Genomic DNA, 23,233 nt, shown 5'->3' on the forward strand with positions numbered 1-23,233 from the left:
GAAAATAGCTTTCCGTTGCCACTATGGACATTATGAGTTCATGGTCATGCCGTTTGGATTGACCAACGCACCTGCCACATTTCAATCATGCATGAACCGCATCTTCAACAAACAATTGTGTAAGTATCTATTGGTATTCTTTGATGATCTTCTTATTTATAGCAGGACATGGGAAGAGCATCTGAAGCATTTGAATGAAGTTTTGAGTATCATGGAGGAACAATTCTTGTTCCCCAAGCAGTCCAAATGTGAGTTTGGTATGACAGAGATATTGTACTTGGGGCATGTTGTCAGTAAATATTGGGTTCAAGTGCATCAGAAGAAGATTCAGGCTATCCTCGACTGGCCTCCCCCAAAATACTCACGGACTTGTGAGGATTCTTCGGACTGTGCAGTTACTATAGGAGGTTTGTTCAAGGATTCTCTTAGCTCAGTGCACCTTTAACGGATCTGACGAAGAAAGGGTCATTCCAGTGGAGTGAAGAGGCACAACTCACCTTTGATAAGCTGAAAAAGGCCATGAGCACGTGTCCTATACTTGCACTGCCTGATTTCACCCAATCATTCATTTTGGAGTGTGACGCGTCTGGGGAAGGCATTGGAGTGGTTCTGATGCAGGATAGACATACCATCGCCTATGAGAGCAGGAAACTTACACCAGTAGAACGCCTGTATTCCATCTACGACAAAGAAATGTTGGCCATCGTACATGCACTAACCAAGTTTTGGCAGTATTTGGTAGGTGCCAAGTTCGTCATCCGTACGGATCACAACAGTTTGAGGTACTTCCTGGAGTAGTGGGACTTGAACGAACGACAACAAAAATGGGCAAGCAAAGTTTAGTCTTTTGATTTCGACATTGAATATGAGAAAGGGAAGAACAATGTTGTTGCAGATGCCTTGTCCAGAAAACCCACCATTTGCTTACTAGACTAGATTTCAGCTGACTGGAAGGCACAACTGTTAGTGGAATATTCCAGGAATACATTTGAGTATGAAATAATGGATGGCCACACCCACGATGATTGGTACAGAGTGATGGATGATAACATCTACTATAAAGACCGGATATACTTGGTGCCAAAATCCAAACTGAAGTAAAAGATCTTGAAGGAAGTACACGACTCACCTCTGGCTGGACACCATGGTTTCCTTAAAACTTACAGAAGTCTTCGAGAGAGGTTTTCATGGAAGGGACTAAAAGGGGACGTGTTGCAGCATGTAAGAGAATGTATGGTCTGCCAACAGAACAAGTCCGAACACACTCTGCCTGCTAGGCTGCTACAGCCTTTGCCAATTCCCGAACATATGTGGGAAAGTATATCAATGGACTTCATAACAGGTCTTCCCAAGGTGAACGGAAAAGACTGTATCTTCGTGGTGGTTGATAGGTTGACGAAGTGTGCACATTTCTTCTCCATTTCCTCGGACCTTCAGGCTGCACAAGTTGCCGATTTGTTTTTCAAAGAAGTCTTTCGTCTGCATGGGTTACCTCGAAACATCGTTAGTGATCGGGATGGACGATTCGTTAGTATCTTTTGGACAAAATTATTTCGGATGGTAGGAATAGAATTATCACCAAGCACGAGTTACCACCTGCAGATGGACGGTCAAACTAAGATTGTGAACAAGTGGTTCGAAGGGTACCTTTGAAACTATGTCTCGGCACAACGACGAGTGTGGGTAAAATGGATCCATTTGGGGGAATATTGCTACAATACCACTTATCAAATGTCCATCGAGATGGCACCATTCAAAGCTCTGTAAGGGTACGAACCCCTCTCTTTCATCGACACAGTTCTGGGTGACAGTCGCACTCCAAGGGCGAAGGACTAGCTTTAGGAGGGATATGACATATTGAGGAGCTTGAAAGAAAACCTATAGCAGGCACAAAATCAATAGAAGATGTACGCCAACAGACGTAGGATAGATAGGAGTTTTGAAGTGGGGGATCTGGTCTATCTTCGACTCCAGCCATACCGACAATCTTCATTAAAGGGAACAGGAAAGGAGAAATTGAAGCCACGATTTTATGGCCCCTATCGAGTTGTCTGTCGCATTGGTGAGGTAGCATATGAACTGAAACTCCCGGAGGGAAGCCGCATTCATAATGTCTTCCATGTTTCCTGTTTGAAGAAAGCCATAGGGCAAAACATCACAGTTGCTACCGACCTTCCGCCACTCAATAAAGAAGGGAAGCTCATCTTGGAACTTGTCGAGATCCCCAAGTACGTGAAAAGATCCTACGGAACCACACTGTGAAGAGTACTTGGTACGCTGGCGACACCTACCGTTGGACAATGCAACGTGGGAAGGCGAGCACATTCTCTAGAATCCGGCACTGCATTTGCTTGAGGACAAGCAAACTTTGGGACGGGAGGACTGTAATGTCCCCGTCATAAAATAAATGTATTTAAATTAATCTTTGTAACGGATTGATTGATTTAATTTATCTCAGTCCCATTTTTATTTTTGTTTTTGTTTTCGAAGTTTGTGTCGCTGCCGGCTATTTTTGTACACCCTTGGAAAGGTTTCCCTGACGGGTATTTAAGCATGGCTTGTAGGATACCTGTAGGTATGCTTTGGATTATTTTTCTCTGTATTGCGGATTCTTGTGAGAGTTCGGAATTGTTCGCCATTTTGGAAGTGAAAGATCTTCCCTATTTGGCTCGTGCGGTTTCAGTGGGATTTAACCCTCACCCTATTCCGTCTGTGTACTTGGCTCGGATCTGGACAATCAAAACATCTTTGTACGTGGAATATTATTCTGCGCAAGTGTGTTACCTGCAAGTTATTTGTGTTAAATACATTGTAATTGCATTACATATTGCGTTACCGAACTACTTTGCGTTTCCCCTTGTCGTACTATATCTCCGTGCAACACATCAACCATCTCCATAACATCCCATATGGCCTTCTCATTCATATCCTCCAAACACGCTGCACCTTTCCATCTCCCTTGCTCAATCCGTACGGAAACCATTAATAATTTGGATGGTCAGCACATTACAGTTCGTACGGCCTTCTCCTACATCTCGTACAGTCTCTCATTACACCATACGGCTTGACATCTCCACTTCATCTCTTGCTCCGTATGGCCACTCCACTTGTGTCCACGTACGGCTTCATATTCCCCTACTGTATGGATACAACATCCCCACTGTACGGATGGCTAGTCATTGTACGATTTACTCTTCTTGCCGTACAACCTCCACCGTACAACCATTGTAGTAGCTTCACCCCTATCTTTCGTACGGGTGTCATCTTCATTACTCCGTACATCCACACCATCTCATCATACCAGAATTCGCAGGGAGAGAGATAGATTGTTCAAGTCATTGTGGGGTTGGAACATTACATCATAACTATGAACAATTGTGACTCTTCAAAAATATTTTAATTATAAATTATTGGGACTTTTTAAAAGGATTTTAGTTATGAAGGGTTGTGACTTTTCGAAAGGATTATAGCTATGAAGTGTTGTGACTTTTCAAAGGATTTGTATTATAAAAGGGTGCGACTCTTGGAAAAGAAGAAGGTAAGAAAGGTATGTTTATGAATTATATTTGTTTAATTATGTTTATGAATTTATTTATGAACCATACTTGTGGATAATATTGTGTTAGCTCATGGGGTAAACACCATGGATATTAATGAGACTCAAAGCATGGAGCATGTGAGATATTAAGATCTCCATTGTCTGCCATGGCCGAGAATCAATGTGAACTCGAAGCATGGAGCATGTGAGATTAATATCTACATTGTTCGCCATGACCGAGATTCGAAATTGAAGCATGGAGCATGGAGATATTAAGATCTCCATTGTTCGCCATGGCCGATAATCAATGTGCTAGAATATTTTGATGTTGTCAAACATATGCACATGTCGTTGGCTTTGGATAGAGGATGCCCATTCAAGAAGAATCATAAGGGGTGTGCTCTCGGGATGATGGCGAGGTAGCTATGAGCTAAGAAGCCCGATCTAGAGATGTCCTTAAGATTGGGGTTAACTTAGAGGGCAGAATAATATAGTTAGTTTTATAATTATTGTGATTTTAACATTTATTTTGCAGGTATTACTTGTGCCTAACCCACCCTATTAGTGGGGACATTACAAACCAACCTTCAATGGTACTTGTAATCAACAAGTATTGGTAGGTATGAACATAGTTTACCATAGTTTACCAACAACAATATCATCCATTTATCTTACTTCTGATTCTATTCAACATAGATAAAATCCTATTACAATTGAGAAAATGTAGAAGCCATGCAATACTCCAAAATTTTGCAAACACTCACCATGATAACAACAATGAAGAAGGAATATTTTTGGTAACATTATAGAAACCATGCAATTGTGTGTCCAGTTATTGCTCCTAAAATTCTTTACTCAAAGTAGTTATTTATCCTGATTAGAATGTTGTAATGTTATTATGATCATATTTCTCAGTCTTTAGTTTATTAGGTAATTTCTATTTTTGTCTTTAGTTCATGATTGTTTCTTTTAGAAACATCATCTTTGTAAATCTATATGAGGAGTTTTCATCCCCTCTATTTAATACAACTACAATATCAATTTACCATAACATGGTATCAGAGAAGGTTGATGAGATTTCATAAAATTTGATGAAGTTCTAAAGAAAAATTTGAGCCTCTTTTGATCTAGAAATTTTCCTAGAAATTTGTTTTTCGATTTTTTGAAGTAAAAATCATTAGAGGCATTTTATTATATTTTGTAGTTTGTCTTCGAAGACTTTTGCTGAAAATTGAGGGTTTTGATTTCATGATTTTTTGGTTTGGGCAATAGTCTCTGATTTTCAAAAGTTGCATGCGAGTGGATGTATTTACATGTGAGTTGCATGTTCTTGCATGTGCATTTTGTTACTTGCATGTGCTGTTTTACCATGCAAAGTCTCGTGTTTTGCCGCATGAAGGTTTTTCTAATGGGTTTTTATAAATTTTTCCCATAAAAATTTTTTGGTTGGTTTTCATAATTTTTTCCCTTCAATTTTTTTGATGGGTTTTCATTATTTTTTCCCTTAAAATTTTTTGATTCTATAATTTGCAAATTTGTGTGGGATTCCTTTGTGGGTTAATAATTTTTTCCTAAAAAATTATTTGTTGGGTCTCACTATTTTCTCCTATAAAACGATGCTTTGTATTGATCCATGTCTCGCATTATGTTATCTGTTTTGATCGATTTTTCACCTCAAAAATCATGCATTTTTTTTGACTTTTTTGCTAAACACTCGTTGCTTTTTGTAGTTTGTTTTGGGGCATCATTCTCATTTGCAAAGTTTGGAGGGTTTGCCGATTTTTCTTCAAAATTGTGCCAATTGTTCTCACTGTTTGTCTTTGCCTCTAGGGAAGAGAAACTTTGTTATTTAGAAATTTCTATCCTTATTTAGTGTATTTGGCATATATACTTCTCATTCGTGAATTTGAAACAACACATATAGAAATAACAATTCTATTTATATATATTCTCCATACATCATCATGGGTCGTCTATGCGATTGTTACAGAGTTTAATTCTCCTTTCACACTCTTCTGACATTTCTCTCACATTCCCATGGCCTAGGGCTCGTGGGTTAGAACTCCGGTGGTTTTCATCACAGTCCTCAGATTTTTGACGGTTGCATTCCAGGAAGTTTTGGAGGGTTTGTTGTTTGCGCTGTTCCTGCTTGATTTCCTCTCGTTGCCTTGTTTGTTCCAGAAATGCTTGTGCAAACAATCGAGGAAATTGATGCAACAATGATTTGTAGTGAGGCTCATGTTCAGTGAGTCCCAAATAGTGTCCTCTGAAACCCCTTCACGTATGACCTCTCCGTATGAATGTTTCAATACTCACGCGGAATAAAATATGAAAAATTGTGATCAGTACATGCTCGCCTTCGTATAGCTTAGCTATTCCATTTTTCTTAGTTCTTGCGTTCTCCTCAGGAGGTATTCCTATTTATTCTACTCTTTGTATGTTGTTGTTCATGTCGCTCTCCCTATATTCGAAATTGGCAATGACGTCAAATGTTTACCGTCACGGGTAAACATGTTTAGTGAATAATAGAAAAGTGAAGAATGTAACATTAAGTTTCATAAACCTGTACGGTTGGTTCCATTAATGTTCATGTCAATACAATATAAGACAATGTACTTTTGATTGATTCCTAATGCCGCTCAGGTGGATGTACATATAGTACCCGAATTGTTGAGACTCAACCGTCGCATTCCAACTACCTTCGGTACTGGGCGACTTACACACTTAACTAATAACTATTCCCAAAGGTTTACAATTATTTCTGACAACATCCAACATTAGGTTGGATATTTTTGTGAGGATTCGTGGTAAGATGTTTTGCTAATTTTGGGGGGGGGGGGGGGGGGCGAGGGGTAAGTGACAAATCATCTCAATGGCAAAGTCAGTGGCAACCTCTTGTCTCTTTTTGCAAAGCTTCCTGAAGAAAGCCCCCTAATTCTTTTATGGACAAAGTTTGGCTACTCTTGGTCATTGACATTCTGCAAATCCAAGGAGGGTCTCAACAACAACAAAATATTTTGTAGATTTTGTGACCATAAGACAATGCCCTTTATGGGAGGGTATTAAAATATTGTAATGTTTCTTTAATGGCCATCTTACTTAGTCTTTAGTTTATTAGGTAGTTTCTATTTCTGTCTTTAGTTCACAATTGCTTCTTTTAGAAACTTCATCTTTGTAAATCCATGTAAAGAGTTATCATCTCCTCTATTTAATATAACTACAACAAGATCGATTTACAATATCAATGCTCAATATCTGTCTATAATGACATGCTGCATGCTGCTAGATTTTGTAATTGTTGTCTATTTGCTAAATGCTTTATTACTATATTGATTGGAATATTTGTTCGTAGGTATTTGGAATCTCATGGCTATGGACAATTTTTAGTATTTTATTTGAACTAGCTCTTGTAAATTTTCTTTCTTTGTCAATTATTGTGACAGGATTATTGTGATAACCCTTTTTATACCCTTTAAAACCTTCTCCTTATTTGTTTTAACATTTTTTGTCTTTTGACTTGGTTAGATGTGTGTATTAAAATGTTTCAATTCACAATGAGTTTGGAAGCTTGTTTTATATATATTTTTTAAAATAATGATAAGGCAACTGAAATAGATTACAAGTCAATTTTTTCGGAGTTCTTGTTTTAATCTAAAAATATTGTTCTTTGATTGTACAGGTGATAGAGAGCTTGTTGATTTGATTTCAGAAGTATGCAGTAGTAAAACTGCATCTACTATGCAATTTTTTCACCCAAGCTATGTTTCTAGTCAACACAAGCGAAAGCTAAGAAGCCTTGTGATAAACCCATCCATTGGTCAGATTTTTGCAACCAGGTGGAATTCTTGTAGCCTGTATTAAACATTTTTAGATCTCATTGATATGCTTAGATATGTCCTCTCTCATGTTATTGTTTCCTTTTCTTGTGATGGGTACTGATGACTAAGCTATGTTTTTTAACTAATTTACAAAAGTCTAATGATGCTGATTAAATGGAATGTCCCCTTTTGTAAATGACCAAGCTTTGCCCCTAAATCACAAATTCCAAATTCAACAAGAAATAGAGTAGAATTAGTAACATCTTTCTACCTGGTTGAGATCTTGCAACATGTTAGGAAATCATTGAAATATGATCCACAAAATAGATCTTCCTTATTAGAGAAATTAAAAGCATAGATCTTTCCCACTAGGGTGAGGGACAATAATTTAATCATAAGATTGATATAATTCAACCATACGAGAGCTAGTGAAAGGGGCATATTAGGGTGCCTAAAAAATCCTCTACCCTAGGCCCAAGAACGAATGTCATCCCTATCAGACATCATGTGGCTTTGGAATCCATATGAGGGGGTATACCTAACGAGGAATCCCATAGCCATTCCCCTCTTCCAATCCCAATTGTAGTGCCCCCTTTTGCAAATTCCCTTAGTTTCTCCCTAAATCAAAAATTCCAAATAGAAAAAGAAATAAAACAGAATCAATAACATCCATGTACCTGGTTGAGATCTTCGAACATACTAGGAAATCATTGAAACATAATCCACAAAATAGATCTTCCTTTTTAGAGATATTGAAATCATAGATCTTTCCTACTAGGCATAGGGACATTAATTTAATTTCAAGATATATGTAATTAATTGATAGAGCTCAACTATAGGAGAACTTGGATAAGGGGCATATAAGTGCATATTAGGGTGCCTTAAACAATCCTCTACCTTGGGCCCAAGAGTGGATGTCATCTCGTTTGGCCATAATGTTGCCCTTAGCCATCCATATGAAGGGGTGCACTTTTTGTGAGGTTTTCACACCATTGCCCCAATGCAAATGGGGACTCGCTCTTTTCACTCATAGTTGTTAGGTTTTTGGCAGCTGAGATGACATTTCAGAGCTCAAAATGTTAATGAGTGGTCAATAGATCAAGTTGTCATGTTGCAAATGAAGATAGTAGTGTCCAGATTTAATTCCACTTGGTCAAGTTGCAACGTATGGAGATAAAATTCCTATGTGCATTAATATTTTGGCTAGTTAAATAATCCAAAATACATTATGAAGGCATATTTTATGCATAAGAGCCCTAAAATCCTTGTAAAAAATGATTTTCCATACTTAAAATGCAAAAATCCTTATGAATATCAATTCCCTTATAAAAATGCACATATTCTTGATGGAAATAGAATTTCCCCTCCAAAATTGCACTTTGTCCTAATCAAAATACAATTTCTCCTTAGAAAATCATGAAAACCCGGATGGAAATAGAATTTACCCACTTGAGGAGACTTGCATTTAAAAAACTAAGTGTTGGACCAATTTGTCGAGCTAAGGGATGAATTTCCCTTTCTAGATATCAAGACAAGGAACAAAGTGAAGAGTCCAGATGCACATCAATTTTCCGTTGGACTTTGAAATTTTTAAGGGAACTACCTTGTTTAGATGGATGTGGATTTTCCCCTTTGACCTGATAAAGATGATTTTTCCACTATCCAACACTTAACAAAATATTTGAGGTCCAAAGTCAAGAAAATTGTGATGGAAGAAGAATTTTCCTTTATCCACATGAACATGAATTTTCTTAAGTCCAAAGTAGGGTCGTTTTCCCTTTAAGGGTCATTTTTGTTAAGTGAAAATGTTAGGTGTTGAGATTATATTATTCCTATGAGGGTCAATTCTCCCCTCTATGAAGAAGGAAGATTATTTGAATGGGAATAAGAAAATTTTGAATGATTATGGAGTCGCTAAGCTCATCGATTTCCTTCTTGATGAAATAAAATGAAATTATAAAGGGGACTTAAATGATCTCATTCACAAGTTTCAAGGTGCTATTTTGTTTTAATCCCACACTGGCTGTGTGGGTTAGATTTCAACCAAAATCCTCTTTAAAAGAGTTTTCAACAACAATAAAAAATTCAGAGCAAAGAGGGGATCTGCTCCAAGAGTCAAAGATGGTAAAAGAAAGTATTATGGTAAAATAATGAATGTGTTTTTAAAAAAGATCATAAATGATCTATATATACAAGTATACACAAGAATTTTTCTATAACAAGCAAAGAGATTAGAAGAAAACCACCTTAAACAGATTGAAATGCCAAAAAATTGAGCATCTGTGTAGAAATTCAAGCCCAAAACCAGTAAAAATAAGTTACGTAAATTTTTTGTTTTACAGAAATGGCCACTGGTTTTGAGAAGGAGCCCCAACAAAATCTGCAAGAGACTCAAACAGCCTTTGGAGGCAGAAAAAGAATACTAAAAAAACCCAAATCGAGCCACTAAAATGGCTACTACTTGCAGGGTATATTTCTGCAAAAAATGGTGAACACAATTGAGGAACAAGTACCTTTGACCAAAAAGAGGCAAAAAAGAAGAAGATGTCAATCTGAGATGCAAGATCAAACAAAAATGCAGAAATGGCATCGATTTTGAGATGCAAAAACACTAGCCAAGTTAGAAAAAACAAATTTCTGGAAAGATTTTTTTTTTAACACCTAGGCAAAAGATGTCGAAAATCTTATGAGAAATTTTTTATGAAGAAATTAAAGATTTTCAAAACCAATTCAAAATATAACTCAGTAAATTTCAATAATAAAATTAATATTTTTTGAAAAAATAGTTCTGATACCATATTATAGTAAAATAATGGTTGTGTTATTAAATAAAAATCATAAATGATCTATATATACAAGTATACACAAGAATGTGTTTATTATGAAAAAAGAGAAAGAAATAGAAACATTTTGAAGAGAAACAAAAAGAGAGTTTCCATATTGAAGAGAGAGAGAATATGGAAACATAGATGTGGATCGACCATTAGAAATAGAAATAAATCTCCTGAAGAGAGAAAAAATTAGAGAGATTTTAGTCTAATAGAAATAAGTGAAGAGCTGATAATTAAATTGTCCAACGAAAGAGAGCTGAAGTTTGAACCCTGCAAGGAGGTGGAGGTAAACAAGGAAGTCAGATTGCAAGGGTGCTGAAACAAAAATCAAAATTCCCTTGGTTCCAAAGAAAGAATCCAGAGGGTGAATTGATGAGAAATACAAGTATTTTTCAGACTGAAGTCTGAAAATTTTCCTCTAGGGGTTGATTTTCACAATTTTTTTCAATAAATTTTCCCACACACCAAGTCACATCAGAATTGGTTGCAGGTTATTTGAAAGATGAATACAAGATTTCAAGACCAAATCAAAGCAACCAAGGGGTGGAAGTGCATTAATTTTACGACTGAAGTCTGAAATTTTATCGAAAGGGTTGTTTTTCTTCAAAAAATTAGAGAAAATTCCCAAGTTCAATCAAACCAGACTTCATTGCTCAGTGTTAAGGGATTAATCTTGTACCAAATCACTGAGTTTAGAGGGCAAACTCATCAAGGAAAGTTGCGTTTCAAAACATGTCCTCAGTAATTCAGAATTATCTCTCATGGCAATAGGGGTTTGTTTCCATGATTAATTCATAAGATGCCTTCATTCTCTTGTTAAAACTCATGGACAATGGTGCGGTGCATTTGTCATGAAGATTGGATAGATTTATGACGTTTTCAGACTTGTTATAGGGCTATCTTCAGAATAGCAGAGTTAATGTTTTAATGATAAAATCTGTTACTTACATTTTGAAGTCTAAGCTAGTCATCTAGGACTTGGTTTTAATGGCTTATAAGTCTGATTGTGCCATTGTCCTCAGGCTTAAATCTGAAACTTCATAACAGGGGTGACTTTTGGAAAAACCATAATAAATTCACAAACTTGTCCAATCAATCAAAGTTTGATGCTGAGTGTTAAGGGGTTGTCCTTGCACGAAATACATCAAGTTTGGAGGGCAAAATTGTCCTCAGAAATCAAAATTTCTTATGGTGGTAAGGTATGATTTGTTTATCATGCTTGGCCCATAATCTGATTTATAACTCATGCTGTAACCTTGGATCATGAATTGAAGTTCATTTAACATTATGTTAGGACTGATTCAATACTTATTACAGGAAGTCCTCAGGGAATCAGAATGTATACTTTTATGACAAGGTCTAATATTTCCATTTTGAAGTTAAATTTTGGTCATCTAAAAGTCTGGTTTGCAAGATCTTGAATTTTGATTTTATATTGTTGTAGACTTAGTGTGTAGACTAATTCTTTAGACTTAGCTTTCATACTTTATCTTCAGAATTTCGTTTAACTTAATGGCTTCAAAGATTTTGATTTTCTTTATAAGATTAAGGCAATTGGGGGTTAATTTGTTCATTATCACATTGTCCTTAATTCGAAGTTTCATTTGCAGCCATGAGTATAAAATTTTCAATTCTTGGAATTGGATTTGAGCATAAAAAATCAAAGGTTTAGATATCAGAAATCAGACCCTTTTATTATCCAATACAAGATACTAACTTCGAGCTTTCTACTAGGAATCATGTCCAGATCAAAGGTAGGGATAGTTGCAAGGAAGTGAAAAAAAGGAAGGTGGAAGACAAGTTCAAGCCCAAGGCCAAAAGATGGCAATAAAGGAGGACTAACCTAAAACTTGGATGCAGGTGAGGAGATAAGAAGGGTTCAACAATGCAATTATGACATGGATAACATCTCAAGAAGGAATAAAGGACTTGATACATTCAAAAAGGTGACTTAGAGGATACAAGATCAAACCTTCATCATGTAGGAACATGGGTAAGTTTGGACTTTAAAGGAGTCTTTGAACTTATGTGTCCCTATGCAAGACAACTATTCACTCGATTAAATGCTTGAAGTATAAGGACTATCTTATAGTGAAATGAACATTTCCCTAGTCACATCGATTTTCCTTAAAGATCATAACAAAATTTAATTAAGGACAAGTTGTTAGGGACTCTAATGTTTCCTTATGAGGCGTCAAGGCTAAAGGATTCTGAGCAAAGGAGGTGAGTTATAAAGTTATCAAGGATATCCTAAACAATGGAACAGAAAAACTTCACCACTCTAAGAGGATAGAGGACAAGATTCACAAGCGAGGAAACCGATTCCAACAAATCAGGAGGATCACCATGGAAATAAAGACAAGGAATTCCAAACGATGAAAGTCCAAGTGCAAAATAATTGAGTTACCACAAGGTCTAGACATCTAGGAGAAAAAATTCCAAGAACAATGAAGAACTCTGAAGGTCAAGGAAGTGGAAAGTAAAATAAAATTTGCAAGAGAAAGAGGCATACATATTCATACAAATGAGTTTTTGGATGACTAAACATCTTCCTATTGGCTCTCCTACTTTTGAATTTTCTCATTTGCTGACAAAGTGGTTCGTCATTATCATTGGCTATATATCTAATGTTTGTAGCAACCTCAATTAGGGTTTTCTTTGAGTTAATCCAGGCCATTGGTTTCAAATTGATCTTGGTCATTCATTGTAATTGGGGCTCCTATATAACCCCACTTCTCTTATTTGTAAAAGGAGAGACTTGTAGCAATTGTTGCTATGATACTACCAAATTGTTCTTAATTCTTTGTTGGTCTTCATGGTGAACTATATGTATCGTGTTGAAGTATTCTATTTTTTTTCTACATTTCCTCACTTAGATTAGGATTTTATTCATGTTGTTTAGAAGTAGTGTTTTGTTGAATGAAAGTGATTGTGGATGCATATTTGGATGGTGTTAATGAAATGGTAATTGTTTGAACATCTCACATTTACCTTAGGAGATTGCACTAGCTTGGTTGATGTTTATGGCTAGAGTATAGTAGAGTCACAAAGACACCCATAGTTTCTCTCATTCCAGGATTAGATTAGAATGTTTGAACTCTTTTCCATTGCAGTTTGTTTGGTTGGAAACAGTTCAAATCCATTGAATGAATAGTGTAAGCATATTTGTAATACCCAACATATCACGTCATTGTAATTTAGTGAAAATCCACAATAAGAAGGAACCTTGAGGTTGCCTCATTTGTTCACACAACTTATGTACATGGTTTAGCATATGAGCATCCTTATTCAAGAGAGAGTGGGAGATTTGGTGTTTTGTTGTGGAAAACTAAGTATTTGATTCTGTATGTTGTAGTAGCATACAACTCACTTCAGTAGTACCTAGTGAAGAATCCCATAGCTACTCCCCTCTTCCCTTCCCACTCTTATCCTTCTTATGATAGCAATTCCTTAAGATAATGGTCAACCAAGGTATGGGTTTATGGAAACTACAATATGGTGTCTGGAGCATCCTTTCCTTCTAAGCCCAAGGTCGAGGCATTCCGTAGACCCCCTTGGTATCATGGGACAATCTATCACCGCCATGAGATGGCATAGTCAGAAGAGGACCTTCTTCCCCTTGTATTCCCTTATTATCCCTACCACGATTGATTACATCAAACATATAAGAGTTACACATTATTATGTGTATTCTTCACATAAATGTTACACAATAATAATGTCACATAAAAGGTTACACCACTATGAGGTGATGCACTTAGAAGAGGACCTCATAACAATTTCTTCCCCTTGTATTTCCTTATAATCCCTACAATGGATGATTACAACAAACACAGAAGAGTTGCACATTATTTCTTGTATTATTCACCAAAATGGTTTTGACTCTATTCCAAGGATAACCCTGTTTCAAAGATTTCACGGCATTGATATTTTTTAGATTCACCTTACAACTATCAGGATACTTTATGAGAGAGTTTTGGGTCGTCTTAGGACCCCAATGGGATTATCTGATTTCATCAAGAGCACCATTGTTGTTAAGTAGGGCTTTACTTTGTCCTCTACTTCATTTGGTATCTATATTTACGAGCTAGAGGGGTTGCTTCTAGAGCACCCACATGCCGAGGACAGTTGCCTACTTCACTAGACATTGATTTCTATTCTTCTTGTTGCTGATGATGTTATTTTGGCCTCCTCTCTGGAGGGTTTATAGAGACAACTTGATGATCTTGCTGCCTTTTGTGATTTAAGATAGTTGATGGTTAATTTAGGGAAAACTAAGGTGATGGTTTTCAACCATCTCAAGACTTCTTACATGCATTTCTCCTTTAGAGGGGTGGAGGTTGATATCTCTTCTTACACATATTTGCGGTTAAGTTCTCTAGTCCCCATTTTGGCTTGAGGTGTACCTTCTAGCCACACATCAACAAGGGGTATGGGTCTTTGGTTGTTCTTGACAAACAATGCTTCCTATACCACTCCTAGCACAACACGTCCAAATTGACCCTCATGGATTCTTTGATCAAACCTATTATTCTTAATGGCTTTGTGGTTTGGGGAACTTCCTTATTGGAGCTTGATTGGGCTTCTGTTGACTAGGTTCAAATTTTTCTTCTTTGGTGCATCATCAAGTGCAAGCAATCCCATTCCCATAATATTATTCTTGTAGATTTTGGGACTCATCCGCTTAGGCTTGGGGCTATCTTTGATCTTGTTTGGTTCTTGCATTGCCTTCAAGGTTTTGTTGACTCTCATGAGGGGCACCACAAATACTCCTACCTTACCTTCCTTTCCTGTGATTCTATTGTTGCTTCTGTTTCTTCAAGTTGGGTCTGTGGTTAGTACCTTGAACCCTCTACCCTTCTTGGGTCCATAGGGATTGAGATGGATCATATCCCTCCCTTCTAGTATTCTCTTGCTGCCCCTCACTGCCTCTTGTCTAGGAAGGAGCTAAACAAGTGTATCAAAATTGACATTTACAAATAGTTCATCCACACTACTTTGGTTAACTCCACAAGGGTCTTTGCCTTAAGATGGTGTTTTATGTTGAGCACTTCTAAGACTTGGATAGATTCGTTGTTTACCCTTCTTACTTATTGTTGTCCTCAATTTTAACATTACAAAATTGAGGTAACCCTACACAATTTTCTCATGGATTCATAGGCACATCCTCTTTGTTGCAATGCAATGATGAGGCATCATGAAAACAATTGATTATCTTTGAATTTTTCTTTGTGTAGTCTTGTCTATGTGTTCTTTTGAAGGTTTTTCGTTGTGATTATCCCCAATTGTTTGTTGGTAAGAGTCTTCCTTCTTACAATAAAAACACTTGATTTTTGGAAAACTTTCGTGTCTTTTCTTTGTTTTTCTTTATGTTGTAAATAGTTTTGGTCTTATTTTACCTTAGGTGAACAACCCTTGGAATTCTACTCAATTTGATATATCTTAGGTCAAAATCAAAGTTGTATAGCTCAAGTTAGAGGGGAAAAAGTGGGGTTTTTCAGGTTAACTGCATATTTGATTAAAAGCCTCATAAAAGCAGGCATTTTATTGGCAATTGCACAGTAAAATTATATTTGATATTTATAGGGGATTTTGTGGTCCATTTTAAAATTTCAACTCATTTTGAGTTGATTTGACCATAGTTTTTTATGTTTTATGAAAATAGCCTATTTTAAGACTATTTTTCATGTTACTTTATTAAGTGTATCGAGTGGAATTTTAAGACTATAATTACATGAGACAACCTAAGTGTATAGAGTGGAAGTTTTATTTCATATTGCATATATCCACATGCAAAACACTTAATGAAAATCCACTCCCAATAAATTTTAAGTCCTAGCATCATTAAAAGTGTGCTTTTTAAATCGATCACATATGTTATTGTATTTGAAGTTCATTTTCAATAATCATATGCATATGTATTTTTAAATCACCATTTAAAGTGGGTTTTTTAAACTCATTTAAATGTAAATGTAATATTTAAGTGAGTTCTTTACTCATATTAAGCCAAAGTGCTGATTTTGGACCCAAATACATATGTTTTTGATTAAAAAATATTGTTTCCTTTTAGCCCAAATTAAAAGTGGCGAATTTAAAGCCAACTACATATGTTTTAAACACATGTAAATGCCTTTGAGAAATGCGTTTTTGACTTACATTTCTCTATCAAAAGGAAAGTGGCAATTTTTTCCTCTAAAGCATGTTTTTGAAATATGACAATGCATCTAAAAAGTGCGTTATGCACTATTTCATCAGTTTAAAACTTATGGGTGGCGATTTCTTATCCCATTACATGTGTTTTTAAAACATGTTCATTACTTCCAAAAATGCGTCCAATGAAGGTATCATTAAAAAACTTTTGGTTGGCGATTTTCTTTGCCATTACATGTTTTAAAACACATGTATTTGCCTTCAAATAATGTGTTTAACTTTATAAGGCTAGAAGTGGTGATTTTCCAAGAAAGAGCACATGTTATAACTTCCTTAGAGCCCGTTTTTGGCTTAAGAATGCTTAATCTTCCTAGGCGGTGATTTTATGAAGAAATGCATGCATTTTGTGACATACTAATACCTTTCTAAAAGGTGTTTTTAAGTCTGCGTTTTTTCAATAAGACTTGGAAGGCAATTTTAGAAGGATTCACATATGTTTTTGTATATGCATTTGGGCAAAAACAACCCGTTTTGGGCTTGATCTCCATCAAAATACCTTGCATTTCAAGCTGTTTTGTATTAAATCTCTTCAAAAGGCTTTCTAAGATAAGGGTTTTTAATTCCAAGCTTGTTCTTCATAATTTTGCAAGTTAATCTTACCCTAGATGCCGTTTTTATGTGTCTTTGCATTTCGAGTTGCTAGGTCAAAGTTTGTTCCACATTTTGGGCATTACATTTCTCTAACCATCTCCACATGTCCAAATTCGAACTATGTTGTGTAGATTTTGAAATCTCATTAAGTCTTTGACTTGTACAAATTTAAAATCCTAAATCTCTTGGATTATTTGATGTCAGGTTTACTTAAAGTTTTGGATTAAGATTTGCCTTTCTCATTCTTGGTGGAGTTGAGGTATTTTTCTAAGGCATTTGTAAATATTTCTTTTGGAAGTTCTTGCAAATCTTTGTCATTTCCATTTTCAGATTTGCATCTCTTTTGTGTATATGACGTTGCTCCTTCTATCTTCTGTCTTCTTCTCCAAGTTGCATATGCAAGGTTTCATCTATCTTGCATATGCAGTTAGGTGTAAAATCCTATTCTTAAAAGAAAGACAAGTACATTTTTCCCTTATATGCAAATGCAAGTTAAAACCCCACCATTACGCATTTTGTGTACTTCCATATGGCTGCCCTATGGTTGAAGTTTCTTCTACATGCTTACCAGATAGAGTTTCCCATTTTGCACTTGTTAAAACATGAGATGCTCAATGTGTTATTCATTTTGCCCCTTGCTCACTTAATTTCAAGTTTGCTGGTCGCATATGCAATTCACTCCAAAAAACTTGTTTTTGGCTATTTCACTCATATTTTAGTCATTCTGAGCTTGAACCAATTGTTCATTTTCTATCCTTAGTCATTCCATTCATTTTCCCTATCCATACCTTGTTTAAAATCCGTGTTTTCACACTCAAAATCTTGTTATGGATCCTTTGCATGAAGATGTTCTCATATTATGGGATTTCCATGTCACAGTTGTGTAGGTGTACATTTTGTTGCAATGTCAAGAGAACCTACTCCAGCAAAGGGAAAAGACAAAAAGAAGATGAAGTATCATAATTCCATTCTAGTGTCACTAGTAACTTCCTACTATAATGAAGCGCAAGATACTGATATATCTCAAATGAACATTGAAGATTTCCTGACAAGAGTTGATGCTGAAGTTACCGAGAATATGACATGGATCAAACAGAATCATATTAATTTCTTGTCTACTTCCCCCTTGGCAGTACATGAGCCGAAATTCATTCTTGCATGGCGAAACACTTTGATGCACCTTCTTGAACCATCAGAGATCAGGATGCCAATACTATCATTAGTCTCAACCCTGAGACTATTAATTGTATTTTTCATGTTCCTCACACTCCAGTTGTTACAAACATTACAAGAGAAAAGGCTATGGAGCAGTGGAATGAGGATATTGTTTATTGTACCAAGTTTGTCAATGATGACTGGTTGATTACTAAGAGGCTCAACCTTGTTAGATGGCCAGTAAAGGGCGTGTGCCGATGTGATTTCAAGGAAGAAATAAGGCATGAGTCACGGTTATGAGTTAAAATAAACATATTAACAATCAGAGCAACATAATTGATAGTCCACAATGAAAATAATCTTGATTATAATATTGTGGAGTGTTATAAACTATTATGTTTATTGGTGGATAGAAAGGCATGACTCCTAAGTCTGAATGGTGATGTCTTTTTCCATTATCCAAGTATAAATAAAGAAGAAATATTGGGAGAGATAAAAAAACAATATTCGAACATATATATTCAACAAGGAGTATTTTATATCTACTTGTACGGAGGAATAAGGGCTACAATATGACTTTGTAATATAAATTCTATTATTTTATTTTAATAATAAAATAAAATGTTCTTTGTTTATTATTAAAGGTGTAGAGATTTAAATTGCAGATGAATCGTCCTTTGTAATTACTTTTTGAAATTCTATATACAATTTAAATGCCAGAATAAGTGGACATGGTCAATTAGCATTTTAAATTTGATCATTGCAGATATTGTGAAATATTAAATCATTTCCGTACTTGTGTCTAGTTTGTCTCTCTATTAGAGGAGTTAAAGTTCAATCTGGACTAATTTAAGATTGCGTATATATTTGATCTGTCGCGTCTTGATTATTTAATTGTTGGCAGTATAAGTGCATAAGAATTTTATGAAATACATGAAAATTCACTGAAGTTGACTCTATTTTCCGGAGGAACAGAGGCACTAGTCTTTTTATTATTGAAGTCAAAAAATTTATAACTTTCTTCCTACAAGCATCAAATTAATTATTATTCAATTATACAAAACATTCAACCATTATCCAACATCCAGTTTTCATTTTAATTGAGTTCGAGGACCTTGCCAGCCGAAGAACTCCAGAAGTTTAAATTCGCTTTAGAAAAGCTCTGAACCAAGTAATCAGGTTCGAGGAGAAGGTCTAACCGCCTAAGTGTAGCAAAGTCTGAAGTGCAGGGGAATTGAGAAGTATTCCCGTTCGTTGGCTAGAATTGATTGTGAAGTCCTATCGGAAAAGTGGCAGGCTCTTGGATTTCCCATCTATGGTTTTGGGAACCAACACATTGTCTGGAAGATCTTTGCATTGATGTACGAACTTGTTGTGAGGTTTTCACATCATCGCCCCAAAATTTTGGGGACCCCTTTTTTTTGGTTGCCTTAGCAAGTTTTCGGAGTTGTCCAAAAGTTTTCAATTTGAAAATTTTACAACTTGGACGCCTTTGGGCCAGGAGGGATGTGGTTGGATTTATTTTTCACCCGGTGTGAAGCTTGATTTTTTGGAACATGTAATTTTATCCTTAGGCCAAACAAATTTCAAAAGCAACATTTTTTTCGATGGTTAGAACAACATTCGGTAGGATAAAATTGCAAATTTTAGATATAGACGGATTTTGAAAATTTGAAATAATTGTATAAGCTTGAACATTTTCAAAATGAATTTGTTAGATTTAGTCATTAAAATCTTTAATTTTTTTGGTGAAAAAGAAATTTTTGATAATGAAATTGAAATTGGAAAATCGATTTTAAATTCTAGAAAAATGATTTATTTTGGTTAAAAAATTAAAATTGCATTGCAAAATTGAAAGTGGATTAAATTGCATAATCTCATTAAATTGGTTGAAATATTGCTTAGGAGATTTTTAATGTTGAAAGAAGTTGGTAAATTGGAATTGAAAATGAATTTTAACTTGCTAAATTCGATTTTAATGAAATTTTAATTGCCAAAACATTGTTAAATGAAAAGTTTGGTATCTCCTAGGCTAACTTTGTTTCTATTTTGCAATTTTTGATCAATTTTAGCAATTAAGTGGGCTAATTTCACTATGAGTTAAGTAATTTTAACATGGCATTTAAATCTGGGCCATTAATAAAGGAGTTAATTTAATTTTGCTCTCCTCTAGGACAAGTCGGCCCACTTGGAGAGACAAGAAAATTTGGTATAAGAGGGGGCTTCCCCCCTCTTGTTTCCTCATTCCTTCTGCCTCCTCCTCCTTTGGTGAGCGATTTTCTTCTAGAGGAGCAACTTGCAGATTTAGGCAATTTTTGGGCAGATTTTATCCTTGCTTGGCGGCATTTTTTCTTCTATCTTGGGCAAATTTCTGCCCTAGGTCAGATTTTGGAGCAGATCTGAATTTTCTCCAGCTTAGATGATTTTTTTTTTTGGTTTGATTTTCTTTCTAAAGGCTGCGATTTCTACTTCCAGATTTATGTGATTTTGCTTGGTGAAGAGGCAATGTGATCCAAGGGTTTAATTTTGCAAATGTGGGCAATTCCAAGGAAGTCAAAATTTTGATTTTTTGCTAGGGCATCATTATTTGCAAGGAGGCTTGAAATATCTGAGATCTGATCCGAATTTAAAGAGGGTCTGGTTATTGGTAAAGACAGATTTAAGGTAAAATTCTATTCATTTTAGAGGTGAAGATTGGTTTAAAGACGGATTCTATTCCTTGTTCTTGCTTGGTTTGTTTCCCTTATATTCTTCTTGCATTCATCATCCACCACTTCATCATTTGATAGGTTGATGTTTGGAGAGATAAGTGTAGATTTCATGATAGGATACTTGGAGAGGTAGAAATAAGCTAGACCATGCTAGGTTTGAAGTTGGGAGATATAAGTGTAGTCCATCCTAAGGTAATGAAGAGGCAGAAATAAGTGGTAGTCCCACTCTTAGGTTGAAAGTTGAAGTTGATAAGTGTAGAGATAGGACTTGGAGAGGCAGAAATAAGTTAGATTCCATCGATAGAAAGAAGGTTGGAGATTGATAAGTGTCCGTATCATTTAGAATGAAGGGGCAGAAATAAGTGTTTAGGATGGCAGATGTTAGTGCAAGCAAGAATCCAAAGATAACGAATACCAAAAAAGACAAGGAAGACATGATGCCTAAGGCCACCTTTTTCTTGAAAGTAAGGTGAATAAGTGATACCAATATTAGTATAGTGAACATGATACAGTTAAAGGACAAATTGAAGGAAGGACAATCTCCCATGACAAAGAAGATCTACAAGAGCGGAATTGTACACACGGTGGCTTTCCCTCCTACGTTGCCTTGTTTGGAATTGGTAATGGAGTGTGCATCCCAATTTGATATTGTTACTTAGTCCATCATTTTTGATGAAGGGAAAAGAGTGTTAGCCAACATCGGGGGACAAGTGGTCGAAGAGGCATTTAATATTCCTCAGTATAAAAGCATGACAATGGTAATGATGGATCAGGCGGCTAAGTTATTTTAGGATAATTTACTTCATTCATTTGAAGCAGAATTGGTTACATGAAGGCAAGAAGGGAGTCATCTAGTCATCAAGGTTCACCAAGTCAGATTTCAAATCAGAGTATAGCGATCTCATTGTGCTTCTCAGCCGAATCATGGGCGTAGCTCAAGGTATACAATTCAAAAACTGGATATACTTATTTATTGATGAAATTGAAAATGGAAAGAGAAGATTTGATTGGGCTAGGATTATAACGAAGAATTTAAAGTTGCAACTTAGGACAATGCAAAATCAAAAGCAATTCTATATGGGGTCCTATCTTTTCTATTTGATTGTGAGACTATATGAAAATCCTGGACTTAAGGCCTTAGGAGTAATTGGCAATGGGCTGGGGCAATGTTTGGTGCATGAGTGCTATCAACTTCATTTGCACAACACCAAAGATTATAAAATGTTTTATGACGCCTTTGCCATGAAGACGGTAAGAATTTGCAAGGGATACCTGCTAAGAGGCTCTCATTGGAAGTAGAAAGAAAAGAAGTATAGGAGTTGGTTCATCCAATTTCCGCAATTCACATATATTAGAGTAGTAGGAAGTGTAGTTTGTCCCAAGAGACTTCCAAGGTACCCACCCAATAAGGTAGTTTTGATGGAGTTGGCTAGGCAACTTAAGCATTATGACAAAATGATGAAACTTAAAGGTGAGACAGGGATTACCTTCTCATTTGGAATTGGCAATGATAGTTGCCCCAATCCTATCGCCTTTGCAGTTGCAGAGAAAGAATTAGAATGGTCTCATCTAGGATGGTATAGAGTAAGACAAGGATTTGATCCTAATGGTCTCATCAAAGCATCTCATGGAAATACATTCAAACATGTTCCTACTATAGAGGATTTCTGGGCAAATGCACAGGATGACTTTCATGTGAGAGAGCTAGCTTTCTCAAGATTGTCAGTGAACATGATGAGGACAATCAGCTGGAGAGGCCTTGATATTCCCGATCAACTAGAAGATGATGAAAATGTGCTAAGAAAAGATTATGATACATTGGATGGAACGGAGTTGAGTCTAGTGGATTGGGATGATCATCAGGATCCTTCCTTAGAGGCAGTTACAAGGACAGTTTATCTGCACATCGAGTCATGGTACAATGGGAAGTTAAGGAAACTACAAAGTCAGAAGGTATACCTTATGAGAAGATGAAACCGAAGGAAAGTCCTGCGGAGTCAATCAGACAGAAATGTGGGGGCAGTAGCCAGCAACGAAGAATAGTTAAGAGCAAGAAGAGAGGTTTGGAGGTTGAGAAAAGAAAAGAACATCAGGAACCCCAACAAAGAAACGAAATGCAGCACCATCAAGGGAGAGCATAATTGAGGCTAGAAGCCAAGAGGATAATACAAGTGGACAAGGGGCTGCGGTAGAGGTGAGCTCTGATTCATAGTCAAGTGGTTATAGTGACAGCATCGAGTACTTTCCTCTCTTGAAGAAACAACATGGAGATGATGTGACAGTCACTAGTGATGAAGAGGATAGGCCAATTGATATTGAGGAAATAAGCCAGGTGCCCGAGGCCATTGGTGATCCTTTGCTAGTCGAACCGAATCCAGA

The 23,233-nt window shown here is 36.1% G+C and overlaps 1 protein-coding gene across 3 annotated transcripts in view; it reads left to right on the forward strand.

The window, feature by feature from the left end:
- The window catches only part of LOC149532965 (uncharacterized), a 157,335-nt gene that overhangs the window by 70,294 nt on the left and 63,808 nt on the right, over window positions 1-23,233 (forward strand). For all 3 annotated transcript variants that reach the window (XM_089804803.1, XM_089804801.1, XM_089804802.1), the window contains exon 3: window positions 7,218-7,374. In XM_089804803.1, the coding sequence (XP_089660929.1) occupies window positions 7,218-7,374 (157 nt within the window). The remainder of the gene's footprint in view (window positions 1-7,217; window positions 7,375-23,233) is intronic.

This window comes from Cupressus sempervirens, chromosome 10, assembly GCF_028749045.1.
Source record: "Cupressus sempervirens isolate cs-2001-9-10 chromosome 10, ASM2874904v1, whole genome shotgun sequence".
NCBI classification, from domain to species: domain Eukaryota; kingdom Viridiplantae; phylum Streptophyta; class Pinopsida; order Cupressales; family Cupressaceae; genus Cupressus; species Cupressus sempervirens.